Source organism: Balaenoptera acutorostrata, chromosome 10, assembly GCF_949987535.1.
Source record: "Balaenoptera acutorostrata chromosome 10, mBalAcu1.1, whole genome shotgun sequence".
Taxonomy (NCBI): Eukaryota; Metazoa; Chordata; class Mammalia; order Artiodactyla; family Balaenopteridae; genus Balaenoptera; species Balaenoptera acutorostrata.
The window spans coordinates 36,242,773-36,269,372 of record NC_080073.1 but is presented as its reverse complement, the minus strand read 5'-3'; the positions used below and the strand labels follow the sequence as shown (position 1 = coordinate 36,269,372).

Below are 26,600 nucleotides of genomic sequence, written 5' to 3'. Positions count from 1 at the left end.
GGTCCTGTCCCCTGCCCTCCATCACCTCCACATCCCACACAGCACTCTTTCCTCTCCCTCTCGCTCCAGGGCTATCGACTGCCCTGGCTTCGTCCATGCTCCCGCTTCCACCCACCCTCCACTGTCCTCATCACTTGAAAAGTGATAGATGATTGCCACTGCCTCCTCCTGATCTTCTTCCAACCTTTTCTCTCCTCATGGTAGGGCTCAGGCTTTGGAGTCAAGCTCAGAGACTGGGGCTCAAACTACAGCTCCTTACTTTTTGTTGCTGTTGTTTATTTTGGCTGCGTTGGGTCTTAGTTGCAGCACAAGGGATCTTCGTTGTGGCATGACGGCTTCTTCTGAGTTGCGGCATGCATGAGAGATCTAGTTCCCCAACCAGGGATTGAACCCAGGTCCCCTGCATTGGGAGCATGGAGTCTCACCCACTGGACCCAGGGGTGAGACTGGGGAAGTCCCATTCCTTACCCTTTTTTTCTTTTTCTTTTTGGCTGGGCCACGGCGGCATGTGGGATCTTAGTTCCCCAACTAGGGATCAAACCCATGCCCCCTGCAGTGGAAATGCAGAGTCCTAACCACTGGACCTCCAGGGAATTCCCTACAGCTCCTGACTTATGGACTACGAAGGCCATGGGCAAAATACTTAACTTTGCTAAGCCTCAGTTTTCTCACCTACAAAGTGGGATAAGAAGTCCTATCTCCTGGAGCTGGTATGAGCATTGAATGAGAGAAAACTAGAAATGATAAATCTGTAACAGATGGTAAGTTTCTCAACACAAGCAATTAGACCATGGTACTGTTCAAAAACCTTTCATTAGGCTCCACTGCCCTTGAATTGCACTCGGCAGCACTGAGGGCATTATTACCCGGCTCTAGACCAGCACGCCATCACCTCCTTCCCCCTTTTGCTTCCTCACCTCTCCCCTCCCCAGCTGTCCAACAAACCTAAGGACCCAGTCATCTCTGCAATCCCAATTCCAACACAGTGATGGGCACATAACAGGCCCTGAGCAAATGTTCTTCCTTCCTACAGCCACGAATGCTCATTTCTACCACACGTGCACATTCGCCTCTGCCCACCCAGGCGTCAAGGCCCGGCTCAAAAGCAGCTTCCTCCATGAAGCCTTCCTTGACGCTTGCAGATGGAATTCATCAGTTCTTTCTCTGTGCTTCTATCTTGTTAACACTAGACACACAGTGTAGTTAGTAGAGTACACATGTTATCTCCCCACCACAGTGCAAGTTCTGAGCACAGGGACCCCGCTCAGGGCACCTGGTACAGTGCTTAAGACAGGATACTGCTTAGTACATGCTTGCTGTGTTAAATTCCTCAGCTTTACTTGACTATTAGCTGATCTCTCATATTAAATCACTCAGAAGTGTCAAAGAATAGAAAAGATGTAAAAGGCAGCCGTTATTTGAGATGTCATTATTTTAAGGCTAAATAAGTAACATTAAAGAAGATGGAATTCTGGACTTCCCTGGTGGTGCAGTGGTTTAGAATCCGCCTGCCAATGCAGGGGACATGGTTTCGAGCCCTTGTCCGGGAAGATCCCACATGCCACAGAGCAACTAAGCCCGTGCGCCACAACTACTGAGCCTGCGCTCCAGAGACCGTGAGCCACAACTACTGAGCCTCTGCTCTAGAGCCTGTGAGCCACAACTACTGAAGCAAGCGCGCCTAGAGCCCGTGCTCCGCAACAAGAGAAGCCACCCCAATGAGAAGCCCACGCACCACAACGAAGAGTAGCCCCCGCTCACTGCAACTAGAGAAAGCCCACACACAACGAAGACCCAATGCAGCCAAAAATTAATTAATTAATTAAAAAAAAAAAAAAAGAAGATGGAATTCTATAAGAGGAGGCAAGATATCTCCCAATTTGGTCAAGTTGATTGTGAATGCAATTTTTTGACCAGTTTCGTAGGAGGGAGCCCCCAGGGCAGAAAGCTGCTCTGGAGAGTCGAGTTAGGCATGTCGCTGGTGTAGTCATCCACTGCATTCAGATTTGGCTCGTTTCTTTTCTCTTTAAAAAAGTAAACTTGAATAATGAATTGTTCTACCTGGAATCTCCCAATCTTTAAGTAAATAAATAATTACTTTTGGCAATAAGCCAATTTCTTTTGGAAGGCTTCATAGCATAAAGGTTAAACACACAGACTAAGGTTTTTCCACAGACAGAAGTTAGAGAGAAGTGGGTCCAAAGCCAGCTGTGTGATTTGGGGTTGGTCACTTAATGTCTCTGAACCTCCGTTTTCTCACCTGTAAAATGGGAGACAATAGTATTTACCTCATAGGGTTACTAAGAGGATTAAGGACAGAAGTCCAAGTACAGTACTTAGCCTAAGGCCGGGCACAGAGTAAGTGTGTAGTCAATGGCAGTTATTATAAACGGCTCTTTGTCAAAGTTCAAATACTTTCACAGAATTCTGTAAGTCTTTAAGGGGTTGTGTAGACCAACAATCTCACCTTAAAAGTGAGGACCCTGAGGTCTGGAGAGAGTCCTGCAGGCTTCAGATCTGTATCTACTGCCTCCCAAATGCATAGGAAGCTCCCTGAGGCTAAGCAGTCACCTTCCTACGTGTCTGTATCCCAGAGAACACCCAGCAGGGGCTGTGTTCTGTCAGCAGGAACGCGGCCACCATCGTGTGTGACAGGTACACTCAACCTTCTTAAGGTCAAGACTTCTGTCCTGACAACATGAGCATGGGTACTTTCCGGACAGACTGCCAGGTGAAACTGCTGAGCTCTCAGCAATGTCATCAGTGTCTGCCTGGCTAGGATGCTCGAGTGGAGCTACTCCTGCTCTCAGAGCAGCAGCGAGATGCTGGTGATGGTGTGGGCTGTCACGTATGGAGGTGCACTCATGCCAGGCCACAGTGTTAAGCACCTTATATGCCCCATCTCATCTGGCTCTCACAACCACCTTAGGAAGGAGGTATTCTTATTATGCCCATTTGACAGATAAGGAAACTGAAGGTTGGAGTTCTGAGTCCGTCACAGGGTTAAGTACACACTTGTCAGACTCTTTTCCTTACCCTCTCTCTCTTTGCCTGTATTAACAGTAAAAACGCTCCTTTCCAAAATACTGCTGGGTGCAGGCGCTGGTCCAGTATGAAAAGCTGGCCAGGCTTGGTACAGGTGGGCCCTGGGGAGCGCTCAGGGAGGGGGACTTTTCTGCACTCTCAGACCCGCTCAATGGGCAGGGAGCAGAAGCTCCAGGCAAGAGAAGTGATCTGGAGTCCTGATCTGTTAGGCCTGAAGATAAGGCACCATGGTATCCAAAAACTGTCATGTTGATTTAGGTTAAAGGTAAGATCTAGTTGATCAGAATGGAGAACTCTCATCTAACAAATAAGAACATACCTGGCTTTGCTACATAATTTCTCGTTTTTCTTGAAAAGTTGCATAACAAGATTCCTTAAGTTCTGAGACTTAAGTCCCAAATACTTTATTACATTTTCAAGTAATCACAAAAGAGCTATAAGGAGAAGTCCAGCTGAAGCCTTACCTCAACTAAGTGCACCACATCCAGAAAGCAAATAAGTACGAGAAAAAGGGAAAGTGCATCAGCCCAGATGGAGCAGGTCACAGAGCATCAGTGCAGAGGCGATGTGGTAAGACATCACATGCACGGCTCCTGGGCTAGAGACACTAGCACTGACCCCACAAGAGTCAGGAGATAAAAGTCAAATGGACTGAAAGTTGAAGGGTTGAGTAAAAAGAGATTATGCCTTACTATCACACATCAGCCTCTGGAATCCTCAATGGTCTACGTGGGGAAGCGGATCACCTGAGAGAGCAGCCTGACACTAGGCGAAGGAACTCTGCAGGGGCCCTCCCTGCTTTGTCAGCACCCTCCAGACTATCTGTGCTGGAGGTCAGTCCCGGGAAAAACCAAGAGACGCAGCAGAACAGAGAGAGTGAGCACAGTGGTGAGAGCCCTGTGCTCTGCTGGGATTCATGCCACTCCAGCTCCTGTCCATCACTCTGACCCTCACCTTGGGCAGGTAATTTAGTTGCTAAGCCTCAGTTCCTCAACGCTAAAATAGAAATAATAATGTCAGCCCCAAAGAGTTGTTATAAGCATTAAATAAGGTATGTAAATCATCCAGCACAGGGGCTGGCAGAGTGATTTTCAACTGGGGGCAATTCTGTCCCCTGGGGGACACTCCACAGTGTCTGGAGATATTTTTGGTTGTTACAACTCAGGGGTGGTACCTCCTGGTATCTAGTGGGTAAAGATCAAGAACGCTGCTAAACATCCTACAATGCAAAGGACAGCTCCCACAACAAAAATTATCTGGCCCAAATTGTCAATAGTGACAAGATTTAGAAACCCTGGCTGAGCACATAACAAGCACTCCATAGACATGAGTTATCAAATTATCTTTATTATTATAACAATAAGCAATAAGGTTGTCATTTCTTTCCCTCAAGGATAACTAGCATCTGTGATTAAAATGATAACAGACAAAATACATTACTTACTCTACTTCTCGTAATATTGGGTAACATATCTGTCATTCTGGAGACAGGAAGAACTTGTTGCTTGGCTGATTCTGGGGAGCCCAGTAACTTTGTGAAATAAATAACATAGCAGAGCACGAGAACTGCAGTATAGAAAAGCTGAAAAAAGAAAATAATGGGTTTAAATTACACTGTTTTAATGTAAGCATAATTAAGATACACCTACAGATTTGACCTCAAAGGCCACTCAAGAAATAGAACTGTCTTAATTAACTGTACTTTCTATGGAGCAATGCCTCACCCTCTGGAAAACAGCACTACTCAGTATGACCCAGCTCCATTGCAGCATCTCTAGGGAAGGTGTCACAACACTTCACCTGACTGGGAGAACAGAAGTTCTTCCAGGCAGGCAGAACATAAGTTCCGTGACAGACATCCACTAGGACAACCACCACAGCAATGTCAGATACGTTCTCCAAAGATTCGTATTTGGACAAAGGGATGGCTCTCCCACCTAGACAGAACACCGTGAGAATCCATGTGTCCCAGCTGTGCTAGTATCGAGGGACTTGTCCATCATCTAGGGCTGGGGATTTTCCATGAACCCCAGAAACCTGTGACATTACGATTAAAAAGCAGAATTGAGCTGCTGGCTCTCCTCTCTGCCCAGCGCATGGGCAGGGCAAGAGCTACTACAGGATGGGGAGGGACGGGGTGCTAAGAGGCTCCACCCCTTCCTCTTCCCATCTAGGACAAAAAGATGTCTTCTGGCCATGAGGAGCAGCCTGGGGTTTTGTCTGCAGGTTGGGGAGGAGTATCCAAAGAGACCCTTTTCAGGAATTCCCTAGAAGTCCAGTGGTCAGGACTCTGCACTTCCAATGCCGGGCACCCAGGTTCGACCCCTGGTCAGGGAACTACAATAGGATACCACAAGCTGCGTGGCATCGCAAGGAAAAAAAAAAACCTAAAGAGCCCCTTTTCATAAGCTCCCTTATCCCCTCTCCCCCTGAGAACAGTGCACACTAGCTTAAGAAGTACTGGGACCTCCAGGCCCCACTTTCCATCTGGAAACACCAAGGCTGCTCCTTTAGTAAACGCACTAAGAGCAGTCTGGGTTTAGCAGGTGTAGGCTCCTCTGCTCTCCACACCCATCCATGCCTGAGGACAGGCTCGCCATCCACTCTCCTTCTTTCATGCCTCAAACCCTTTAAGACACAAGCAGCGCTGTGGGGAGCCACACCACCTGATGCCAACATCCTCTGTAACAAGCACCCTTTTCTAGCCCCTTCCCTGCCTCTCTCCATCTTCCTGCTGACCAGAGCCTGGGGAAGAGCAACAACCTCTTTACAGAGTATCCTAACTACATGATCCCTTCCCCTTTTTCTAATTGAGGAAATAGTCACATAAATTGACCATTTTAACCATTTTAAAGCACATAATGACAGTGGCTTTTAGTACATTCACAATGTTGTACAATAACCACCATTATCTAATTCCAGAACATTTTTCATTACTCCAAAAGGAAATTCTGGACCCATTAAGCAGTCACTCTCCATTCCCCCAGCCCCTGGCAACCACTAACCTGCTTTCTGTCTCTACAGACTCGCCTATTCTGGACATTACATATTAATGGAAACATATAACAGGTGGCCTTTTGTGTCTGGCTTCTTTCACTTAGTATCATGTTTTCAAGGTTCATCCATGTTGTATCAGCACTTCATTTTTATGCTGAATAATATTCTATTGTATAGATATACCACATTTTGTTTATCCATTCATCAACTGATGAACATTTGGGTTGTTTCCACCTTTTGGCTATTGTGAATAGTATTACTATGAACATCCATGTACAAAATTTTGTTCAACACCCATCTTCAGTTCTTTTGGGTATATACCTAGGAGTGGAATTGCTGGATCGTATGGCACTTCTACATTTAACTTTTTGAGGAACTGCCAAATTGTTTTCCACAGCAGCTGCACCATATTACATTCCCACCAGCAATGTATGAGTGTTCCAATTTCTCCATATCTTCACCAACGTTTGTTATTTTCTATCTTTTGGATAATTGCCATCCTAACTGCTGTAAAGTGGTATCTCATTGCGGTTTTGATTTACATTTGCCTAATGACTAATGATGTTGAGCATCTTTTCATGTGCTTATTGGCTATTTATTTGTGTATCTTCTTTGGAAAAATATCTATTCAAGTCCTTGACCCACTTTTGGGATGGTGTGTCTTTTTGTTGTTGAGATGTAAGATTTCTTTATATATTCTAGAGTGACTCTTTTATTTGAGCTATGATGCCATGAGGAGAGGGGCAGTTCAAGGAGGAACCTGAAGGCAGGCTGGAGAAAGGGGAATCCTAGCGCCATAGGTGGGGCTCACCTGCTGATATGAGGTGCTGTTGGCTCTTAGACCTCTCCCACAGAGACTGACAGAGAATGTACCAGAGAAGAGCTCTCAGAAATCTTATGATAAGGATGTCAATAAACTCAGAATTGGCCTAGCTGACCTATGATCTATGACGTATCCTGGGTGGGAACTACGACAACGAGAAAGTCATAATGCAAGTAACTTTCCCAAGAAGAGTCAACCAATAACTGGGCATCTCTACTGCCCTCCTATCCTATTAGGGAGAGCCGATCACAAACAATGATGAATGTTGAGAACTGTAGTTCTAGATCTAATAAAACATGGCAAAAATAATCAGAGATAACTTCTCTAAAATATGCAATTGTAGCTAGCTGCTTTTAGGAAGCAATTCTCATTCTTAATCTATAATTTTAAATCTAGCTCTTCTGTGTTTCACAGAAATATTTGTAGTTTTTGCCTAGGACATGGGAAACATTTTCACATAAATCATTACTAAGAATTTTAACTTGTCTTCCAATACATTAAGAAAAATTACAAAGTAGTTTGTACTATGAGATGGTCTGATAACTATATGATCTTTTTTCATTTTTTAAATTAGCATTAGTACTGTAGTTACATTTTTAATAGAACTAGAAATATGAACTAGAACTAGAAAATGAGATGGAATTGAAGCCAAAATTGCTAAAAGTGAAAACGTACCTCCTATGGCTTGATTCACACCCTCTGAATTATGAGAGATTTCAATCTAAGTTTAAAACAGGCTTGGCAGAGTTTCCTGCTATTCTGAAAACAACTGATTGAAATCCAGGGAAAATAACACACATGCAATTTGATTCCCACTCCACCCCCTTACTGCTTTTTCTCTCCTCCATAGGATTGTCAGACAATCAAAGATCAGTTTGATACGGGCTGGGCTTGCCCACAGAATGTATAAAGGAGCTTTTATGTCTGCCAACAAGGCCGGATGTGGCCCTCACCAGGTCCCCACAAACACCAGTGGTGTCAGTGTATGCAGCGGGATGGACATGGCAGCCAGAGGAGAAGCAGTGCCAAGACCATCTTTCTAGAGCTTCCAGCCTTCTCCACATGCATGAATACTGCAAATGTAAATCACAGAGTAACAGAAACAAGAAGTAAAAAACATATGGAGAAACAGAGATTATACAAAAGTTAAAAGTCATAACTCTTACCTGGGCCAAAGAGAAAATATACAGTCCCCAGTGAGGCAAACACAGCACGAGAAAAGCTGTCAGGACGCTCTTGAGGATTACTGACAGGCTCTCAGCAATCACCTGCAAACCCATGGTAAAGGGTACACTTTACAAACATTATTAAAAACTAAAGATGCAAAGGAATCCCAGAAAATCTGGGATAGTGGTTACCCTGGTGGTAGGGGTGGGGCATATGGTTGGACACAGTATTAATTATGTTCTACTTCTTGGGTTGGGTGGTAGGTTCATGGACCTGCAGTATATTATCATGCTTTAAGATTTACATATATGTTACACACTATATTCTTTTGTATGTATCAAATAATATATCTTAAAAGATGAAAAGTTAATATTCGTATACAACTAAATAGAATCACTAGAAAAATCTGAAAAAGTCCTTTTAAATTCTTATTTACACTAATAACTTCCCTATTAACAAAACCTGTTCTTCATTAATAGTGTAGCAGAGGTAAACTTCAACCAAACCCATCTGACAAATCTCAAGTGAATGAACTGAACTGATCATGTTACCTTTTTCCAAATATTTTTTTAGATGCAAATCTGAAAAGACCATTCTCTCCTATAAAAGCATTTTTTAAAAACCACTCTTTCTCCTATTCTTCTCATTTCTCATTCACAGCAGAAGGCACACTGACCTTGAGCTTGACAAACATATGTGCTTGTGCCAAGACCCGGAAGGGCTCTCCCAGAAGTTCCACCACTGCCGAGAACCCAAACAACACCACTCCAGTTCCATAGTGGGGGATGACGTCAGGATCGGGCACTGCGAGCAACTGTAGCCAGGCCCAGCCCAGGAACACAGACCAAAACACACCCAAAGGGACTCTAGAAAAGGGAAAAAATGTCTCTTAATATGCTAAATATAAAAATAAAAATATATTAAAATAGTAACATTGAACAGAAAAGAAATATAGTCATAATAAAAATAGCTACCACTTATTCAGGCACTTACTACGTGCCAGGCATATGATTCACCCCCTTTATCTCACTGATTCCTCACAATGATACTCTGTCATTACCCCCATTTAAAAGATGAGGGGGCTTCCCTGGTGGCACAGTGGTTGAGAATCTGCCTGCCAATGCAGAGGACATGGGCTCGAGCCCTGGTCTGGGAAGATCCCACATGCCGTGGAGCAACTGGGCCCATGAGCCACAACTACTGAGCCTGCGCGTCTGGAGCCTGTGCTCCGCAACAAGAGAGGCCGCGACAGTGAGAGGCCCGCGCACCGCGATGAAGAGTGGCCCCCGCTTGCCGCAACTAGAGAAAGCCCTCGCACAGAAACGAAGACCCAACACAGCCAAAAATTAATTAATTAATTAATTAATTAATTAAAAGATAAGGAAACTAAGGCTGACAAGTATTGGGTAATTTGGCCAAGGTCATAGACAGCTATTCAGGGCAGAAGTAGGACCCAATCCTGATCTAACTCCAAAGTCTGCACTCCTATCCACTGTGTTACAATGACTCGTAAGTAAAACTCCCAGAAGTGCCTGCTGTTTGCACTAGAATAACTGAAGGACGGTATACAGCTGGTCCTTGTACCTCAAGTAACTGGTAGTCCAGTGCACAGTATCCCTTCAGGTGTGACCAGAGAGCACTTCAATATGACTGGGTGGCTAACAGTCATTCCTCTAATAAAATAAACACCTACCAGCCCTTACGACAGTCATCTATCTCCATGAGGTAATAAGGAGTTATGCAAGGGCAGGACTGGGAAACCATTTTAATCACTAGCCCTCCCGGCAGGGATCGAACTGCAGAAAAGCCATTACAATTTTTAGCTGATGTACTTGGTCCTCAAGAATATTCTAAAAGGCTCAGAACTGAAATCAACATAACAAAATTGAGGAGAGATACAAAGAAACCCTAAAAAGGCTTTCAAAAAATAATAAGTGGCTGTTAAAAGCGCAGAAAACACTCTAAGGAAAAAGGTTAGGAATAAGAAAGATGGCACAGGCCCAGTGGGAATCAAAATAGCAGAAACAGCCTCCAAAGGGGGTAGAAGTGGGGTTAGAAACGTGGCACAGAAACCCCTACCCGGAGCTTCCTCCTGGCTCCTGGCCATCCAGAGAGAAAACAGCCAGGGATGCTCCTTCACACAGATGTTCTCCCCTTCCTGTCCCACACCAAGGGCCCAGAAGCCCACTGCAAAACCCAAGCTGGAAACTATTCAGCTTTAGGCAAGTGTTGCTGTTTAATTTCTCACACTTATCACACTTGCCTCCGTGAAACCGTCTCTGGCCAAAGCACAACTCACGTTAGCCACAGGAGGTTGAGGGTCTGGCTCCAGTCCCGCCGGGTGCTGCCACTCAGACATGCTCTGCGGAAGGCCTCTCTGGCCAGGAAGATGGTGGTAGAGTAAAGCAGTGTTAGCCTGTAAAGGAAAAGCAGAAATCAGCATGACATCTAGTTTTTTCATAGAGACAACTTCTGGGATTTTGCCAGCAATCGGGAGGAGGAAAAGTCTTGGTCATAAATCACTGGTGGTGATTGGCGGGGGGCAATGGTTTCTTACAGAAGCCCCCTCCCCAGCTAATCTGATCCATACAGTAGGAGAGTTAGGAACCAAACAAGGGACATATGAGCATGTGCCTACAGAGAGTTATGCCTAGGACAGAAACTGCCACAGAGGCCCCCAAAGCCTGCAGCCTTTTGTGTCTATACAGAGATGCGGCTCTGACCATAAGGAGGAAAAAAGGACAAGATATGACCCCACACAGCAAGAGGGCCTCTTGGCCACCCTGAGACTGGTGACCTAATGACCCCTATGAAAGAAGCTGAGGCTCTATTGAGTGGAGAATCTCAACACAGGCAATGAGGCTGGCAACCACTACTGGGGCTGCTGCAACCCAGATAGGCAAGGCTTGCCCACGTTCCCCCTGGCGGGCTTACCTAGGTGGACCCTCCTGCACCTTAGCAAAGAGTAGCTACAGTTCCCCTTCCTCAACAGGCAGTTGATTGGATGAAGCCAGAAGGAGGATGGCCCAGGGCTAAGGTACCTGAGGTTGTCCAGGGACCATTCTGTGACCCAGTGCTTCTGTCCCAATGAGACTGAACTATACCTTAAGCAAGTGGACAGGCCAGACAAGGGCTGTCAATGCAGGGATCTGCAAATCTGGGGGAAGCCAGTGGGGAGAGGCCCAAACTGCTTTAAAGTCTGAGTACCTAAGAGGCCTTGGCCCTCTTCCTTCCTGCTGTTACAAGAGCATTTCTTATTTTTTTTAATAAATTTATTTATTTATTTATTTTTGGCTGCGTTGGGTCTTCGTTGCTGCGTGCAGGCTTCCTCTAGTTGTGGCGAGCAGGGGCTACTCTTCGTTGTGGTGCGCGGGCTTCTCATTGCAGGGGCTTCTCTTGCTGTGGAGCACAGGCTCTAGGGCAGGCGGGCTTCAGTAGTTGTGGCACGCAGGCTCAGTAGTTGTGGCTTGCAGGCTCTAGAGCGCAGGCTCAGTAGTTGTGGCGCATGGGCTCTAGAGCACAGGCTCAGTAGTTGTGGCGCATGGGCTTCGTTGCTCCGTGGCACGTGGAAACTTCCCAGACCAGGGATCGAACCTGTGTCCCCTGCATTGGCAGGCGAATTCTTAACCACTGTGCCACCAAGGAAGTCCCAAAAAGAGCATTTCTTAAAGTATGGTCCCTATTTCAAAATCACCTGAAAAACTTGTCAAAGTGCAGATTCCCGGGCACCTCCTCAGTCCTACCAATTGCAACGCTCTCCAGATGATTCCTTTGCCCATCAAAGTTTGAGACCCTTCTCTAAGCTCTGAGAACAGAGCCAAGAGCATATGTTCGGTAAATATTAGATGTGAAATGCTGTCTGGAACATAATGTCTTGTTTACTAGGACATGAAGACACACCTGGGAAGCTGAGCTATACTGAGCACTCACATCACTTCATATACTTTTGTGTCATTTGTGAAGACAGAATATGTGTGGGTGTCCTTGAACAGACAGGAGGAGAGTAGAAGAAACACAGTCTAAAAGACAAAGCAAGTTGGCTTTCTAAGAGCCTCCAAGGAACTAATGACAAGGACTCAGCTCTCATCCCACTGCCACTTTCCAATTATAAAATTCACTGAGGAGGGAAGGAAGGTGGCTGTTCCAGCCCTGCAATTACAAAGCACATCCTCACGATCTGCAGAATTCCTGCTTCCTTTGTTGTCAGCAGGACGAGAACACAGGATTATACCTGAGTTGGAGTTTGCAGTGAATTACTCCCACTCCTCTCCTGGGTTCTAAGGCACAGCGGAAGAGCGGGCAGAGAAATGTGTATTTCGAGGCTCCTAATGGAAAACACACCATGGGTCCATTAAAAGCAACATCGCCTAACGCTTCTCTTCAGCCCACGGCTGAAACACTCTGCTTCTGGTAAAGGTCCATGCTTCTAAAATCCAAGGGTGACACACAGGTACACAGTTTGAAGAAAACCAGACTAGGGATGTGAATTGTGGACAATGCCAGGGTACACCCCTTCTTACCTGACATTCACTATGCCAACGATTTCCTTTGACAGGAAGCGAAGAATAAATGCATTTAAGACAAAGGTGATCAATCGAAACAACACCTACAGAAAAAGAGAAAAAATACATAAGAATAAATTATATTGGGAAGGTTTACTTTGCTGAAATGAACACAAGATGGCTGCTCTTCTTAATGTAACGACATACAGCAGCTTTACCAGAGAGATTCTCTTTAAAATGCTCAACCTGTCTGCACTGCTTCTGAAATCTCATTCCTTGGGGTCTCTCGGCACTCTCGTGCAACGGTCAAAGAACCCAAGAAGGCGTGTGGAAGTCTCCCTAATTTACTGATGAGAAGAGGGAGGCCCTGACAGATTCACTGAATTTCTTCAAGTTCAGTCAGGCACTCTAGGGAGCAGAAAGGGAATTCTAGTTAGTGCTTCACACTGGCCTTCCCTCCAGCCTGTTTAGAAAGAGCACACGCTTAGCAAGTGGGAGTCTGCAGAATATAGCAGATTTACCAGGAATCACGGAATCTAATTTCTCCTTCTCTGCCTAGTAATATCTAAGGATCCAACAATGACGTTAAATATCTTTGAACTTCGGTTTCTCAATTAGAAAACAGAAAAGGCTATGTTTATTTACTGAATATTTGCCACTTTCCAGAGAGGAACTGAAATGCCTTTCAAAAAACTACAATAAGATTATACAATAGAGGGGAAAGGAAAACAGAGTCCAGCTATTGCCATTTGAAAAGGATATATCCTGAGACTTTCAAGCCTGTGAATTCAAGAAAACCACCTGAACAAAGAATTCTTCCCATGAGACAGAGAAAAACAGGTTGCAATTAAGTGAGGTTGCCAAATGGGGATGATGGCTGGGGTGCAAGCCCCACTAAGTGACACCCCCTCTGCATCCTGGCAGCAACACAGATGTAACTCAAGGGCACTCCAGAGCAAATGACAGATCACTTCTGTGTCAAGCACTCTCAGAGTTACACATGAACAGTTGCAATCTGGAAAATTCAAACTATGCCAATGGACCACAGTGGTCTGAAAATCTCCGGGAGAAGGTATGACCAAAAAGGGAGACTGCAGTCTAACACTGTCCCTGAAGTGTCACAGAGCAGCAAGGTCTCCAAAGACAAGGTATCACAGTGTTAACCTTTATGGTGTCAAAGGTGATCTTTTGAAAGTCTGATGAAAGCTTGGTAGCTTCTCCTTAGAAACATGCGGGTACATACATAGACACCAAATTCTGTATTCATTTTAGATTTGAAACCAATTCATGCAGATCTTAATGGAAAAAGTACTCAGCTGAGAGTCTCAACTCACCATTTAGCTAAACCCATCATCTTCTAATTTCTGTAAGCCTCAATTTTCATCCCTGTCAAGTGAGGCTACCTATCACAGAGAGTTGATGACAAGGATCAAAAGACATCGTGGAAGTGAAAGCATTTTTGAAAAATGCATACAAATGAAAGGCATTAATACACTATGGCTGGCTCAGAGTTACAGAGAATAAGCTCTTAAATTCTTTCAGAACACAATGTAATTGCAAAGCTACCTCAAGTGTCTGCATTGTAATTTGAGAAAGCACACAAGACTGAATTAAAACACTCCAAGAAACCTAAAGATTGTAGCTATTTAAAAAAAAAAACCACATGCACACATTTATGTTAACTTCAAAGTTATCACTAAGAAACTTAATGTCTTAGGCTATATCCATATCTCCTAATTGGTTTGAATAAAGGTTTGAGCTAATGAAGCTATGAGGTTGCTCACACTCCCCAGTATTTGCTCCGTATAGTGGCCCTTATTAGCAACGTTTGTAAAGGACTTAACAGTTTAAAAAAAAAAAAAGCTCTTTCACATCTGTTAATTACCTGACCCCTAAAAGCAACTGGGTGAATGCACGGGAGGGAAGCAAGTAAACTCAGAGCAAAGGGATTTGCCCACATGGCAAGCAAATGACCCAGCTTGACCTTATGGGTAAGGCCACCCGACTCCTAGTCTAGTGTGTTTTCTGCTATGACTTGTTTTCTTTTAATGAAGCTAATCTCAGTAGTAAGGTATCATCAAAGGTTGAACAATCAACACTGTGGCTAAAGCACTGAATTCAAACAGTTATTAATGTTGTGAAATAGAAAAAAAAACACAACTAGGTAACTTAGGGTTCATCTAATTTAGGGTTAGATGACTAGCTAATGTTTATTAAGTGCATATCTTGTGCAAGGAATTCTTCTACATGCCTTACATAGATTGGCTCATTTCACCCCTACAGTGACCATTTTAAAAATTCATATTACCATAATAAAACTAGCTAACATTTATTAAGTACTTATAATATGCCAGGCACTTAGGCATTTCATCTAATCTCCCTAATGACATGAGGCTGCATTATTGTTCTCGTTTAAGATGAGGAAAACTGATGATTGTAGAAGTCAAGAGATTTTCCCCAAGTGCAGGCATCTAGCAAGTGGCAAGGCCCAAACTTGAGCCCTAGTCTGCCTGGTGCTTTCTCCTAACCTCTATGTGAAATGCTGCCTCTCTAAAACAAGGGGAAAGGTAGACTCAGGACTTTTGTGAGGAAGGATTGACTGGGTCGAGAGTGAGACATAGAGAAATTGAGCCACGTGACTTAGAATGACCAGGTTCTAGGGTTAAAAGAATCTTTACAATACCATTTGGATCAACTGGCATGCACCATATCTGACGTGAAAATTAGGGCCAAGAAGGGAAAGTGACTTGTCCAAGGTCACACTGCCTTAAGGAAGAGTGCATACTAAGAGCCAGAGCATACTACTGTTAAGTGCAATTATCTGAATAACCCCAACCTAGCCTCACAGCAACCTTATGAGCTAGGTACTATTATTACCCCCATTTTCTGAGGAGGAGCTGAGGCTTAGCAAGTGAATTCACTTGTCCTGGGTCATGCAACAAGGACATGGTAGAACCAAGATTCCAGTCCAGGCCTGTCTGAGCCCAGGTCCCTGTTCTTCGCCATGCCATATTGTCTTTCTGAACTCAGTGGGAGTCAGAGTTTGAAAAAAGTGTTTGAGGGGGCTTCCCTGGTGGCGTAGTGGTTGAGAGTCTGCCTGCCAATGCAGGGGACACGGGTTCGAGCTCTGGTCTGGGAAGATCCCACATGCCGCGGAGCAACTGGGCCCGTGGGCCACAATTACTGAGCCTGCGCATCTGGAGCCTGTGCTCCGAAACAAGAGAGGCCGCGATAGTGAGAGGCCCGCGCACGGCGATGAGGAGTGGCCCCCGCTTGCCACAACTAGAGAAAGCCCCCGCACAGAAACGAAGACCCAACACAGCCATAAATAAAAATAAATAAATAAATTTAAAAAAAAAAGTGTTTGAGGGTAAGGAGTGGGACATGGAAAAAATAAACCCTTGCCTTAAAAAAATATGAGATTCTAGAGCACCAGAGGCACCCCTGCCACCTGATCTAACCCTCCCCTACTGCCATATGGGATAGATAATGCTCAAAAGGAAAGTGGTTTGTTTGCAGTTTCCCAGCCAGGATTCTGAACGCAGGCTCCCAGCTCCGGGTCCAGGTGTTCCCTCTCGGCCGCCGCCGCAGCCACCGCCTCTAGCGGAACCCCTCCGTAGTAGCGGGGTTCACGCCAGGGCTGGGTCTGCCCCGGGATGGGCTCTCAAGGGCCCCAGGGCCACCTCCCCGTGAAACCCGGCTGCGGAACGGGCTGGGGCCGGCCCGGCAGAGTACCTGCAGGAGGAGACCAGAAGAGGCCAGCCGGGCCGCCTGGCCCAGCACCTCCCGGGGGCGCATAGCCTCAGCGCCCGGGGTCCATCACCAGTAAACGCCTCAGACGGCCGGCTTTGTCGCAAGAAGATAGCGTCACGGAGCGGCTCGTTCGCTGATTGGCGATTTTGTACAGCGGAGGCGGGGCACGGGAAGATCTGGCCCTTTAAGTGGACCGGGTTCGGATGAGTCAGCGTGGTTGCGCCGCATCGCCTCTGCCGTTTGAGAGAACGTGTGCTTTCTGTGCGTATGCCTCCCTGCTCCAAATAAGTTAAATACTGTGACCATACTAAGAGGCGCTGTTAAAGTAGCCAAAGCCCCTTCTCTGAGGCTCCCAGCCCACCAACCAAGAAACACTAACTTCCCTGGCCTCATCTGTCAAAAGGAACAAACTATTCACTGGCCTCCGTAATAAGATTTTTGCCATTTGGCCTTCGCTTACAAAATCACGGACACGGTCCCCTGAATTAGAGTAGACAGGATTGTCCCAATTTTACAACGAAAGAACTGAGGACCAGAAATTGAATACAGCATCTTCATATGCGTGGTTTTGTGTAATCCTTTCTCAAGCGTTGAAAATTGGGACCTGTTGTCAGAGATGAGTAAGGTGAGACGTGGAGACGTGAAGTGACTTGTTCATATATACATAACTTGTGCCTGGGTGGAGTGGACCCCAGGCTCCTGATCCTAAACTTGCCTCACTTGTCTGCATGCCACCAATTGTGAGGACAGAGCAGAAGAATGGTAGGAAAGTGCTTCATAAAATGTAAAGTGCCCGACACAGTCGGCTGTTGTTCTGTCCATGCTCCTATCATCTACTATGCGGGCCATAGGAAGCTCCATCTATCTCTTTTAGGCACTCGGTGATTTGACCCCAACCTACCTTTCAACCACCTTTCACACTCTCACTGCCCTTTCACAACACATTCTAGGCTCTCGCCATTTGGATCCCTTACATTTCCTCAACAAGGCCCAAATTGGCCTTTGCTCTGCTGCCAACTCTGCCCAAAGTGCCTTCCTTTCCAAATGGCACTGCCTACCCTCCCAGGCCCCAGTGTTCTGACTTGAGAGTATAACAGCACCTGCTAAAGACTGAATGTTTGTGTCCTCCCCAAATTCATATGTTGAAGCCCTAATTTCCAACGTGGTGGTAATTGGAGGTGGGACCTTTGGGAGGTAATTAGGTCACGAGAGTGGAGCCCTCAAGAATGGGGTTAGTGACCTTACAAGAAGAGACCAGAGAGATGAACTCTCTCCCTGCCATGTGAGGATACAGCAAGAAGGCAGCTGGCTGCAAACCAGGAAGAGGGCTCTCACTAAGAACTGAATCGGCCACTTTATCTTGGACTTCCCAGCCTTCAGGACTGCAAGAAATAAATTCCTGTTGTTTAAGCCACCCAGCCTATGGTATTCTATTATGGCAGCCTAAGCAGATAAAGGCAGCGCCTGTAGGGCTTCCCTGGTGGTGCAGTGGTTAGGAATCCACCTGCCAATGCAGGGTACACGGGTTTGATCCCTGGCCTGGGAGGATCTCACATGCTGTAGAGCAACTAAGCCACAACTACTGAGCCTGCGCTCTAGAGCCCACGAGCCACAACTACTGAGCCCGCCTGCCACAACTACTGAAGCCCGCGCGCCTGGAACCTGTGCTCTGCAACAAGAGAAGCCACGACAGTGAGAGGCCCGCGCACCGCAACGAAGAGTAGCCCCCGCTCGCCGCAACTAGAGAAAGCCTGCGCACAGCAACGAAGACCCAACACAGCCAAAAATAAAAACAAATAAATAAATTTATTAAAAAAAAAAAAGACAGCACCTGTAAAGCACTTTGTAACCCTTTATAGCTCTTAGCACAGTCTGCTTTGCAGTGAAGAGACTAGGCTATGTCTAAACATCCCATGAGTTCCAATGAGGCAGGAATGAAGTCCATTTGGCTTTGCCTCCTGCAGCAGTGGCAGAGAAAGTCCCCAGGACACCCGTGAATGCTTCCTGACCTATTATTGCTGCTACTACTGCTGGAAACAGACTATGGGGTTCAAGGCCTATGCACGTCCCCCACTCCCATCTTGCCAGATTAATCAAATTCTGTCTTATGGCAGGGGCTCAGAATGTAAGCTTTTGACTATCAGACAGGCCTGACCCTGAATCCTCATTCTGCTACTCACTAACCAGGTGACCGCTATATGCTCAGCTATTAAATAGGGGATATTATCTGCCCTGTGATGGCAATCGTAAGGATTATAGTAGACAAAAGTCTGGCCCTTCAGGAGCTTAAATTCTAGTGGAAGGAAGATCGAAAAAAAAAAAAAAACCCTAGTAAATAAATAATAAAATTTCACATAGTGATAAGTGCTATGAAAGAATGAAATAAGATAAGGTAATAGAGGCTTTTAGACGGGGAGGGAGGGGTGCTGTTCCGGAAGGCAAAGCAAATTAGGCAACCACTTGGGGAGGAGAGCAAAATGCTGGAGGGTCGAGGTATTCAGCCTGTGGGCCGAGATGCCCAAGGCCTTGACCTGGGCTGCCTGCCCACCCCCATGGACCTTGGGCTGGCAGGTGAGGTGGGCTCTGGCTCCCTCTTTCCCCGGCCAAGCAGCTGCCTCCTCCACAGCTCCTCCTTGGAGTGCAAACAGCCAAGAGCTCTTTTTTTTTGTCTGCTCTGCATGGCATGTGGGATCTTAGTTTCCCGACCAGGGATCGAACCCACGCTCCCGCATTGGAATCACGGAGTCTTAACCACTGGACCACCAGGGAAGTCACCAAGAGCTCTTCACGTCAACATACTCTAACCCTAGGCATCCAGGTGGGCTGGTCTGGGAGTGACTAGGGAATCGTTTCACTGGGGGCAAAGAAGCCAAAGGGAAATGCTCCAAGCTAAGTCCAAGATGCAAAGCCTCCCCAGAGTCCAGGGTACAGACCCCAAGGGGCTTCTGGGCAGGGAGTTAGGGGCCCTTTTCTCTCATTCTGGAGGGTAGGATTTAGCAAGGAGAGATTGAGCAGACACTTTGTGCCCGAGCCGTGCTGGGTGCACGGGTGTGTGGGACAGAAGGAACGGTAATGAGAATCAGTGAGCACCGACCACTGACTCCATGTCAGGTGCTCGTGTGAGCACTGCACATGCATGTACTAACCCCTTCATCCTCTCAACGGCTCATGAGGTAGATATTACAGATGAGGACTCTGGGAGAGCTGCAGAGGTTGAACTGCAGTGGGCTTGAAGTTGTCCCCTGCCTCTGTGCTGAGCCTCTCCAAAGGCCTTGCCTCTGTTAGAGGTATTGGCACCAACAGGGCCTGGCACACTCCTGTGTGCCACACTCCTGTGTGGAGGGCTAAGCACAGGCTGGTGAGCTGTGACCCACTGGCTATTGCCTGTTTTAAACCACCTGCAAGCTAAGGATAATTTTTATAATTTTAAAAGGTTGGGAAAAAAATCAAAAGAAGACTATTTCATGACACATGAAAATTACATGAAATTCAGATTTCAGGGTCCACAGCAAAGGTTTTTTTAATTAGAAAATTGGAATCAGGGCTTCCCTGGTGGTGCAGTGATTAAGAATCTACCTGCCAATGCAGGGGACACGGGTTCGAGCCCTGGTCCAGGAAGATCCCACATGCCGTGGAGCAACTGAGCCCATGTGCCACAACTACTGAGCCCTCGTGCCACAACTATGGAGGCCCGCACGCCTAGAGCCCATGCTCCACAACAAGAGAAGCCTCCGCAATGAGAAGCCCGCGCACTGCAGTGGAGAGTAGCCCCCACTCACCGCAACTAGAGAAAGCCTGCGCGCAGCAAAGACCCAACACAGCCAAAAATAAATAAATTAAATAAATAAATTTTATAAAATAAAAAAGAAAATTGGAATCATATTGTACATTTCCACTGTATTTTCAAATTATTATTTTTTTAAATTGAAGTACAGTTGTTGATGTACGACATTATGTAAATTTCAGGTGTACAACATAGTGATTCACAATTTTTAAAGGTTATATTCCACTTACAATTATTATAAAATATTGGCTATATTCCCTGTTTTCTAATATAACCTTGTAGCTTATTTATTTCATACATAGTAGTTTGTACCTCTTAATCTCCACCCCTATCTTGCCCCTCCCCACAAATAAAGTTTTACTGGAACACAACCACATCCATCCATTTGTTTACTTGTTGTCTATAGCTACTGTCTTACTAGAACAGCAGAATAGTTTGGCCTGAAAAACTGAAAATATTTACTATCTGGCCTTTTAAAGAAAAAGTTTGCCAATCCTGGTGATCACCATTGAGCCCCGGTGCCTGACAAGCAGTGGGCATTTCAATATTGAATGAATGAATGCATACATAAATGAAATTTTAAGTTCAGTTTAAAAAATATTTTAATGGTGGAAGAGTTTTATTAGCCCATGGCAAGACACAAAATGATTAATGATGATAAGAAGAGTTCTTTCCTGGGGGTTGCCTGGTTTGGAGAGCAAGTGACCCCTGGGAGAACACTAGACTATCACTGGTGGTCATTGAAGGAGCTGTTTCTCTGGGCTTCCCTGCCCCCCTCGCCCCCTGCTCTCCATGGCAGGTAGCCTCCCTTCCAGGGAAAGCTGACCTGAGCTGGCTATTTTATTACAAAGCTGGAGGGAGTGCCAGGGCTGTTGCCAAGCCAGTTAGACTCCTGGGGCATCAGGGCAGGGAGGGAGGTGGCTGGCGGGTGGGGAGGCAGGATGGAAGATATGGGAAGCAGGACCTTGGACCTCAGCTGGGAGGAGGCAGAAGAGCTGGGCATGGTCCTATACACCAGCCACTAGCTCTGCCCTGCCAAGGCTTCCTGCTGCCCAGAGGACCTCCACCAATGCCCCCCTGCAAGAGAAACTCAAGACTCTGTCCCTTACTCACAAGTCCCCGGGCATGAGAATTTGGCTGTGCTACTAGTAGTCCACATTTGCTGAGCCCGTGTAGGCACTATGCTGCACGCTTCACTTTCATGATCTCATTTTACTCCCACAGCAGCCCCACAACGTAGGCACCATTATTATCCCCATTTTACAGACCAGGAGACTGAGGCTTAGCGGGTTAAGGGACTTGCCTGAGGGCTAGTAAATGACGGTGCCAGAATTTGCACAGGGCAGTGTGACTCTCAGACCCTTAACCAGGACTAAACCAGGTTGTTTATTGTTAGTGCTGATTTTTTGGCTCCACTTCAGCAGTTCTGATTTAGGAAGGCTGGGGTGGGCCTAGGAATATGCATTAACCTGCACTCTGGGTGGTTCTGACACAGTGGACCAAGCTCTGAGAAGGACAGCCTGAGGGCAGATCTTCAGGCACCTTGGAAAATCTACCTCTTTCAGTGGGCTGGGAAATTCTGTCTGCTTAAAGCAAGCAAACTGAGTCCTGAGATCTGCCCCCAGGCCCATCCAGGCATCAGGGGGTCTTGCTCTCAGGATTGGGCCACAGTTCAGTGGTCAGGGCAGCAGGGACTGGAGGCGGTGCCTGCGCGAGGGCCTTGGGGAAATTTTGTATCAGGAAGGGTGCACAGTGCAGCCCCTGGGTCCCAGGGTCTGCCCAGGGGTTGGGGGTGAGCAGCCGCAGGGCCCTGGCCTTGCTGGCTCCTGTGGGCTTTGATTTGTGCAGAGATACTGCAGTGTCCACTCATCAGCCTAGTTCATATCAACACAATGTCTATTCCAGAGCCACCACCCTGTGCTGGGCATTAGGAGGGAAGGTAAGGGTGAATGAGTCACAATCGCTGCCCTCTCAGAGCTCAGGGTCCCTCTCCAAGAGAACACGACTGTGATACCAGGCAGGCTGAGGTGGAAAAAAACAGGCAAGGGAAGCTCAGGGTCGGGGTCAGAGCTCTCTGGCGGGGGCATCAGGGAAGCTTTCCCGCAGGGACCGTTTTTGAGCTGCACCTTGAAGGGAGAGAGGGCTTGGTCAGACAGAGGGACATGCAGGCAGAGAGAACACAGAGGAGGAAACTTGCCAAGCCCATTGGAGGACCCAGGAAGTGCCTTTGACTGCCCTAGAGTGCAGGAGGTCCTCCCCCACTGGTCTGTGGCCAGTGCCGGGCTGGTAGCCCTGAGAAGAACAGCAAGTTCATGGATGTGGACATGCATGCGTGAATGAATACAAATTCAGGCACATGTGTTCACATGCATGGGGGGAGGTGAGCGTGCATCTGTATGTGTGTGCAGGTCTATTTGCCAGGATCTGCCTTCAGACAAAGTCTGTGTGTGGGAGTATGTGCGCACACACGTGAATGCATACATGCTTGTGAGTTTATGTATGAGCACGGATGTGAAAATGTGAATGTAAGATCACGTGCAGTGCACGCAGCCAGTGAACGTGTGGGGACATGAAGGTGTGTGTGCACGCAGGTATACACATATGTAGGCTGCCTCAGGGAGTCAGCCTCTGGACTTTCTGATTCTGGGTCCATGGCCCCCATAAGTGTAAAAATGGTTAACATTGTGAGTCAGGCCTCCACTTTTCATGCATCACCTCAATTAACCCTCTCATCAATCTTACATGGTGGGGGGACTTCCCTGGTGGCAAAGTGGTTAAGAAACCGCCTGCGAATGCAAGGGACACGGGTTCGAGCCCTGGTCCGGGAAGATCCCACATGCCGTGGAGCAGCTAAGCCTGTGAGCCACAACTACTGAGCCTGCGCTCTAGAGCCCACGTGCCACAACTACTGAAGCCCGCACACCTGGAGCCCATGCTCCCCAGCAAGAGAAGCCACCGCAATGAGAAGCCCACGCACTGCAGTGGAGAGTAGCCCCCGCTCGCCGCAACTAGAGAAAGCCCGCATGCAGCAATGAAGACCCAACGCAGCCAAAAATAAATAAATAAATAAATAAATTTATTTAAAACAAAATTTTACATGGTGGGCTTATAATAGTTATATAATAATCATCTGAGTTATTATCCCCATTTTACAGAGGAAGAAACTGAAGTTTAGAAAAGTAAACTGACTTGCTCAGGGTTACCCAGCCAATAGGTAGCAGAGCTGGGATTGAGCTCAGACTGTCAGACCTCAAAGGCCCCCCTTTACCATTTTCTGCAAGCTGCTTCTCAGCAATTCACAAAGCTCCCAGGGAGGAAATGCCCCTGGCACATTCCCACCCCTGGCACATTCCTGCCCCTGGCCTGGACCTGGCATAAACACCCAGGGCTTCTTCTCACATGCTAGGTAGGAAGGGGCTGTCCCTGGGGCCTGGCTCTTGGGACCCAGGGCTACACACGTAGAAGGGTCACATAGAGGTGAAACGGGGCAGACTTTGTTTATCCAAAACCCCAAAGAATTTGGGCCAGAGCCAGTGGAGGCCGCTAGCCTGAGCACATGGTGTGTTTGCCGCCCTATGGAACAACAGTCCAGCATGGAGAGTTGCCCCCAGGCTCTCCCGGGCCTGTTTTCTCGAAGGCTACTTGCCAGGACCTGCTCATGAAGAAGGTGGGGGTCGAGCCTGGGGACCAGAGTGGAGTCGGGTACCAGGGCAGGCCCTTCCTGGACCTGACAGCCTGCTAGCGGCAGCAGCACCACCAACTTGCATTTGTGTCTTTTTTCTTGCATTGAGGACGCAAGTATCTTGTAAAAACCAAAACAGGCAATAACAATTTTTAAAAAAATAGGTCTCACAGAATCATTTTCCTCAACCATTTGGAGATGGACTGATCTAAGTTCAAGTGTCTTTTAGGTAAGACACTTCGTTTCTCCAAGCCTCTGTTTCCTCATCTGTAAAATGGGGATAATAATAATACCTGCCACATGGGCTATGGTGAGAGTTAAATGAGACAATGCATGCAGAGGCTTCCATACTGCCAGGCACATAGACTGAGCATGCTCAACGAATAGGAGCTATTAGTGTTATTTTCATTGTATTTGCATCAATAGAGCTGACATCGTTTCTCCCTGTGACCTTGGAAAATCATTTAATATTTGGACCTGCATCCTCCACCCACATAGAGATTATTTTGACTTTTTTTTTCTTACACTCATTTTTCTTAAATTAATTTTAAGGCCGCGATAGTGAGAGACCCGCGCACCGTGATGAAGAGTGGCCCCCACTTGCCGCAACTAGAGAAAGTCCTTGCACAGAAACGAAGACCCAACACAGCCGAAAATAAATAAATAAATAAAATTTAAAATAGATAACTTATCTTCATAATTCTGTACCATAAAATTCACCCCTTTTAAAGTGTACAACTTAATTGTAAATCAACTCTATTTCAATACAAATTTAAAAAATAATAACAAAATAAAATACAACATCATAATATTAAAAAATAAAAATAAAAAATAAGGTGTACAATTCAGTGGGTGTTAGCATATTCACGCTTGGAGGGCGTTCTCCAACCATCACCACTGTCTAATTCCAGAATATTTTCATCACTCCCAAAAGAAACTCCATACTCATTAGCAGACACTCCCCTTTTCCCCTTCTCCTCAGCTCCTGGCAATGACTCATCTACTTTGTGTCTCTTTGTATTTGCCTATTCTGGACGTTTCCTATAAATGGAATCATATAGAATGGGGTATTTTGCACCCAGAATCTTTCACTTAGCATTAATGTTTTGTAGAGTCATCCATGTTGTCGCAGGTATCATTGCTTCATTCCTTTTTATGGCTGAATAGTATTCCATTTTATGGGTATATCACATTTTGTTTATCCATTCATTAGCTGATGAACATTTGAGTTGTTTCCACTTTTTGGTTATTATGAGTAATGCTGCTATGAACATTTGTGTACAGATATTTGTGTGGACATGTTTTCAGTTCTCTTGGTTATGTACCTAGGAGTGGGATTGCTGGGGTCTTGTGGTAACCCTGTTTTCCACTGTGGCTGTAGTATTTTACATTCCCACTGGCAGTGTATGAGGGTTCCAATTTCCCCACATCCTCACCAATACATATTATTGTCCATGTTTTTGATCACAGCCATCCTCATGGGTGTGAAATGATATCTCATTGTGGTTTTGATTTGCATTTCCGTAATGACTAATGATGTTGAGCATCTTTTCATGTGCTTATTGGCTATTTGTATATCTTTTTTGGAGACATGTCTCTTCAAATCCTTTGCCATTTAAAAATTCTTTTTATTTTAGCTAACATTTACGGAGCGCCTCCTGTGTGCTGACTTACTGGGATGGGAAGGGGCACACAGAGCCATGGACTCTGCTTGGGACATGAAGACTTGCCTTGCTCTGCCTCCCAGAGCTGTCACACTGGAGCATGTGTGCGATAGAAGGGACTCTGATCCAAGAGGGGAGGAGGCACAGACTGGACAAGGGCCTCAGGTTTCAGAGGCTGTCTGTGCCATGCACCCTCCCAGGGGCCTGCCTTGCCCACAGGCTGCCCTGCCACACCTGACACCGGTGTGACTGATATGTGGCAGCCACCCAGGTCACCAACAGAGGAGGCACCCTCTGGGTAAGCACCCTCAGGGAATCCCAATTTAAACCCATGGCCACCCAGCCAGGGCCCCCACACAGTCCCTGGTCATCTCCAGGCAGCTCTGCAGGGTGAATGCTAGGGATAGTGAGGCTGCTGGAGCCTGAGCAATAGGAAGACAGAAGAGCCTACTCTGCCCCACACGGCTGTGTGCTTTAGGCATGTCCCTTGATGTCTCTGAGCCTCAGTTTTCTCATCTGTGAAATGGAAGACTAACAACGCAATCTCTTGAGGTGCTTCTGAAGCTGAAATGAAATGATGCATGCAAAGGGGTTTACACAGGTTGGGGGAGAGGAAATGTTCACTCAATATAACGCATGTTACTTTTTTGTTATCTGGGACGAGAGGGACGAGATGATCTACAAACGCTCGACTCCTCCTAGAAAAGAGAGGTGATAAGGAGCCAGTGGAACCCCCACGTCATATGAAAGGAGGAAAGGGGCAAGCCAGACTCTCCCAGTCACAGCTACCTCTATGGGAAGGAGCTGTCCTGATTTCAGGGTTACCCAAAAAAGAATTTCAGAGGCAGCAGCCCCAGGAGGGGTTGCAGCAGCCCCATCCTAGGAAGCTGTCTGGTCTCTGGGACTTTCTGGTCTCCATCCCGGCTTCTCCTCACCCCTCCCAGCCCGTGCCACGGCAGCCAGGCGCCTTCTCACTGGTCTGCCGAGCTCATGGCTGAAAGGAAGTACGTTTCCAGATAGGGTGAAAATAGATCCTTCTCCAAATATGCTCATTGTGGCTAAGAAAAATAAATCGAACCAAGAGGGAAAAGAGAGCAGAGAGCAGCCATCAGATGGGGCCAGGCCTGGGCGATTCTGGAGGGGCAAGCTGCAGATGGGTGGGGGTTGGGCTTGTACAACAGAA

At 46.6% G+C, this 26,600-nt stretch overlaps 1 protein-coding gene across 2 annotated transcripts in view; it reads right to left on the bottom strand.

Moving 5' to 3' along the window:
* Positions 1 to 16,395, bottom strand: part of RFT1 (RFT1 homolog) — a 44,659-nt gene extending 28,264 nt beyond the window's left edge. For both annotated transcript variants that reach the window (XR_450383.2, XM_007174777.2), the window contains exons 1-6: positions 16,270 to 16,395; positions 12,553 to 12,638; positions 10,332 to 10,448; positions 8,709 to 8,898; positions 8,032 to 8,133; positions 4,490 to 4,627 (exon numbers count right to left, since the gene is read on the bottom strand). Coding sequence is in view for 1 of the 2 variants with exons in the window: in XM_007174777.2 (XP_007174839.2) it covers positions 4,490 to 4,627; positions 8,032 to 8,133; positions 8,709 to 8,898; positions 10,332 to 10,448; positions 12,553 to 12,638; positions 16,270 to 16,332 (696 nt within the window). In the remaining variant the exon portion in view is untranslated. The remainder of the gene's footprint in view (positions 1 to 4,489; positions 4,628 to 8,031; positions 8,134 to 8,708; positions 8,899 to 10,331; positions 10,449 to 12,552; positions 12,639 to 16,269) is intronic.
* Between the last annotated feature and the right edge of the window lie 10,205 nt (positions 16,396 to 26,600).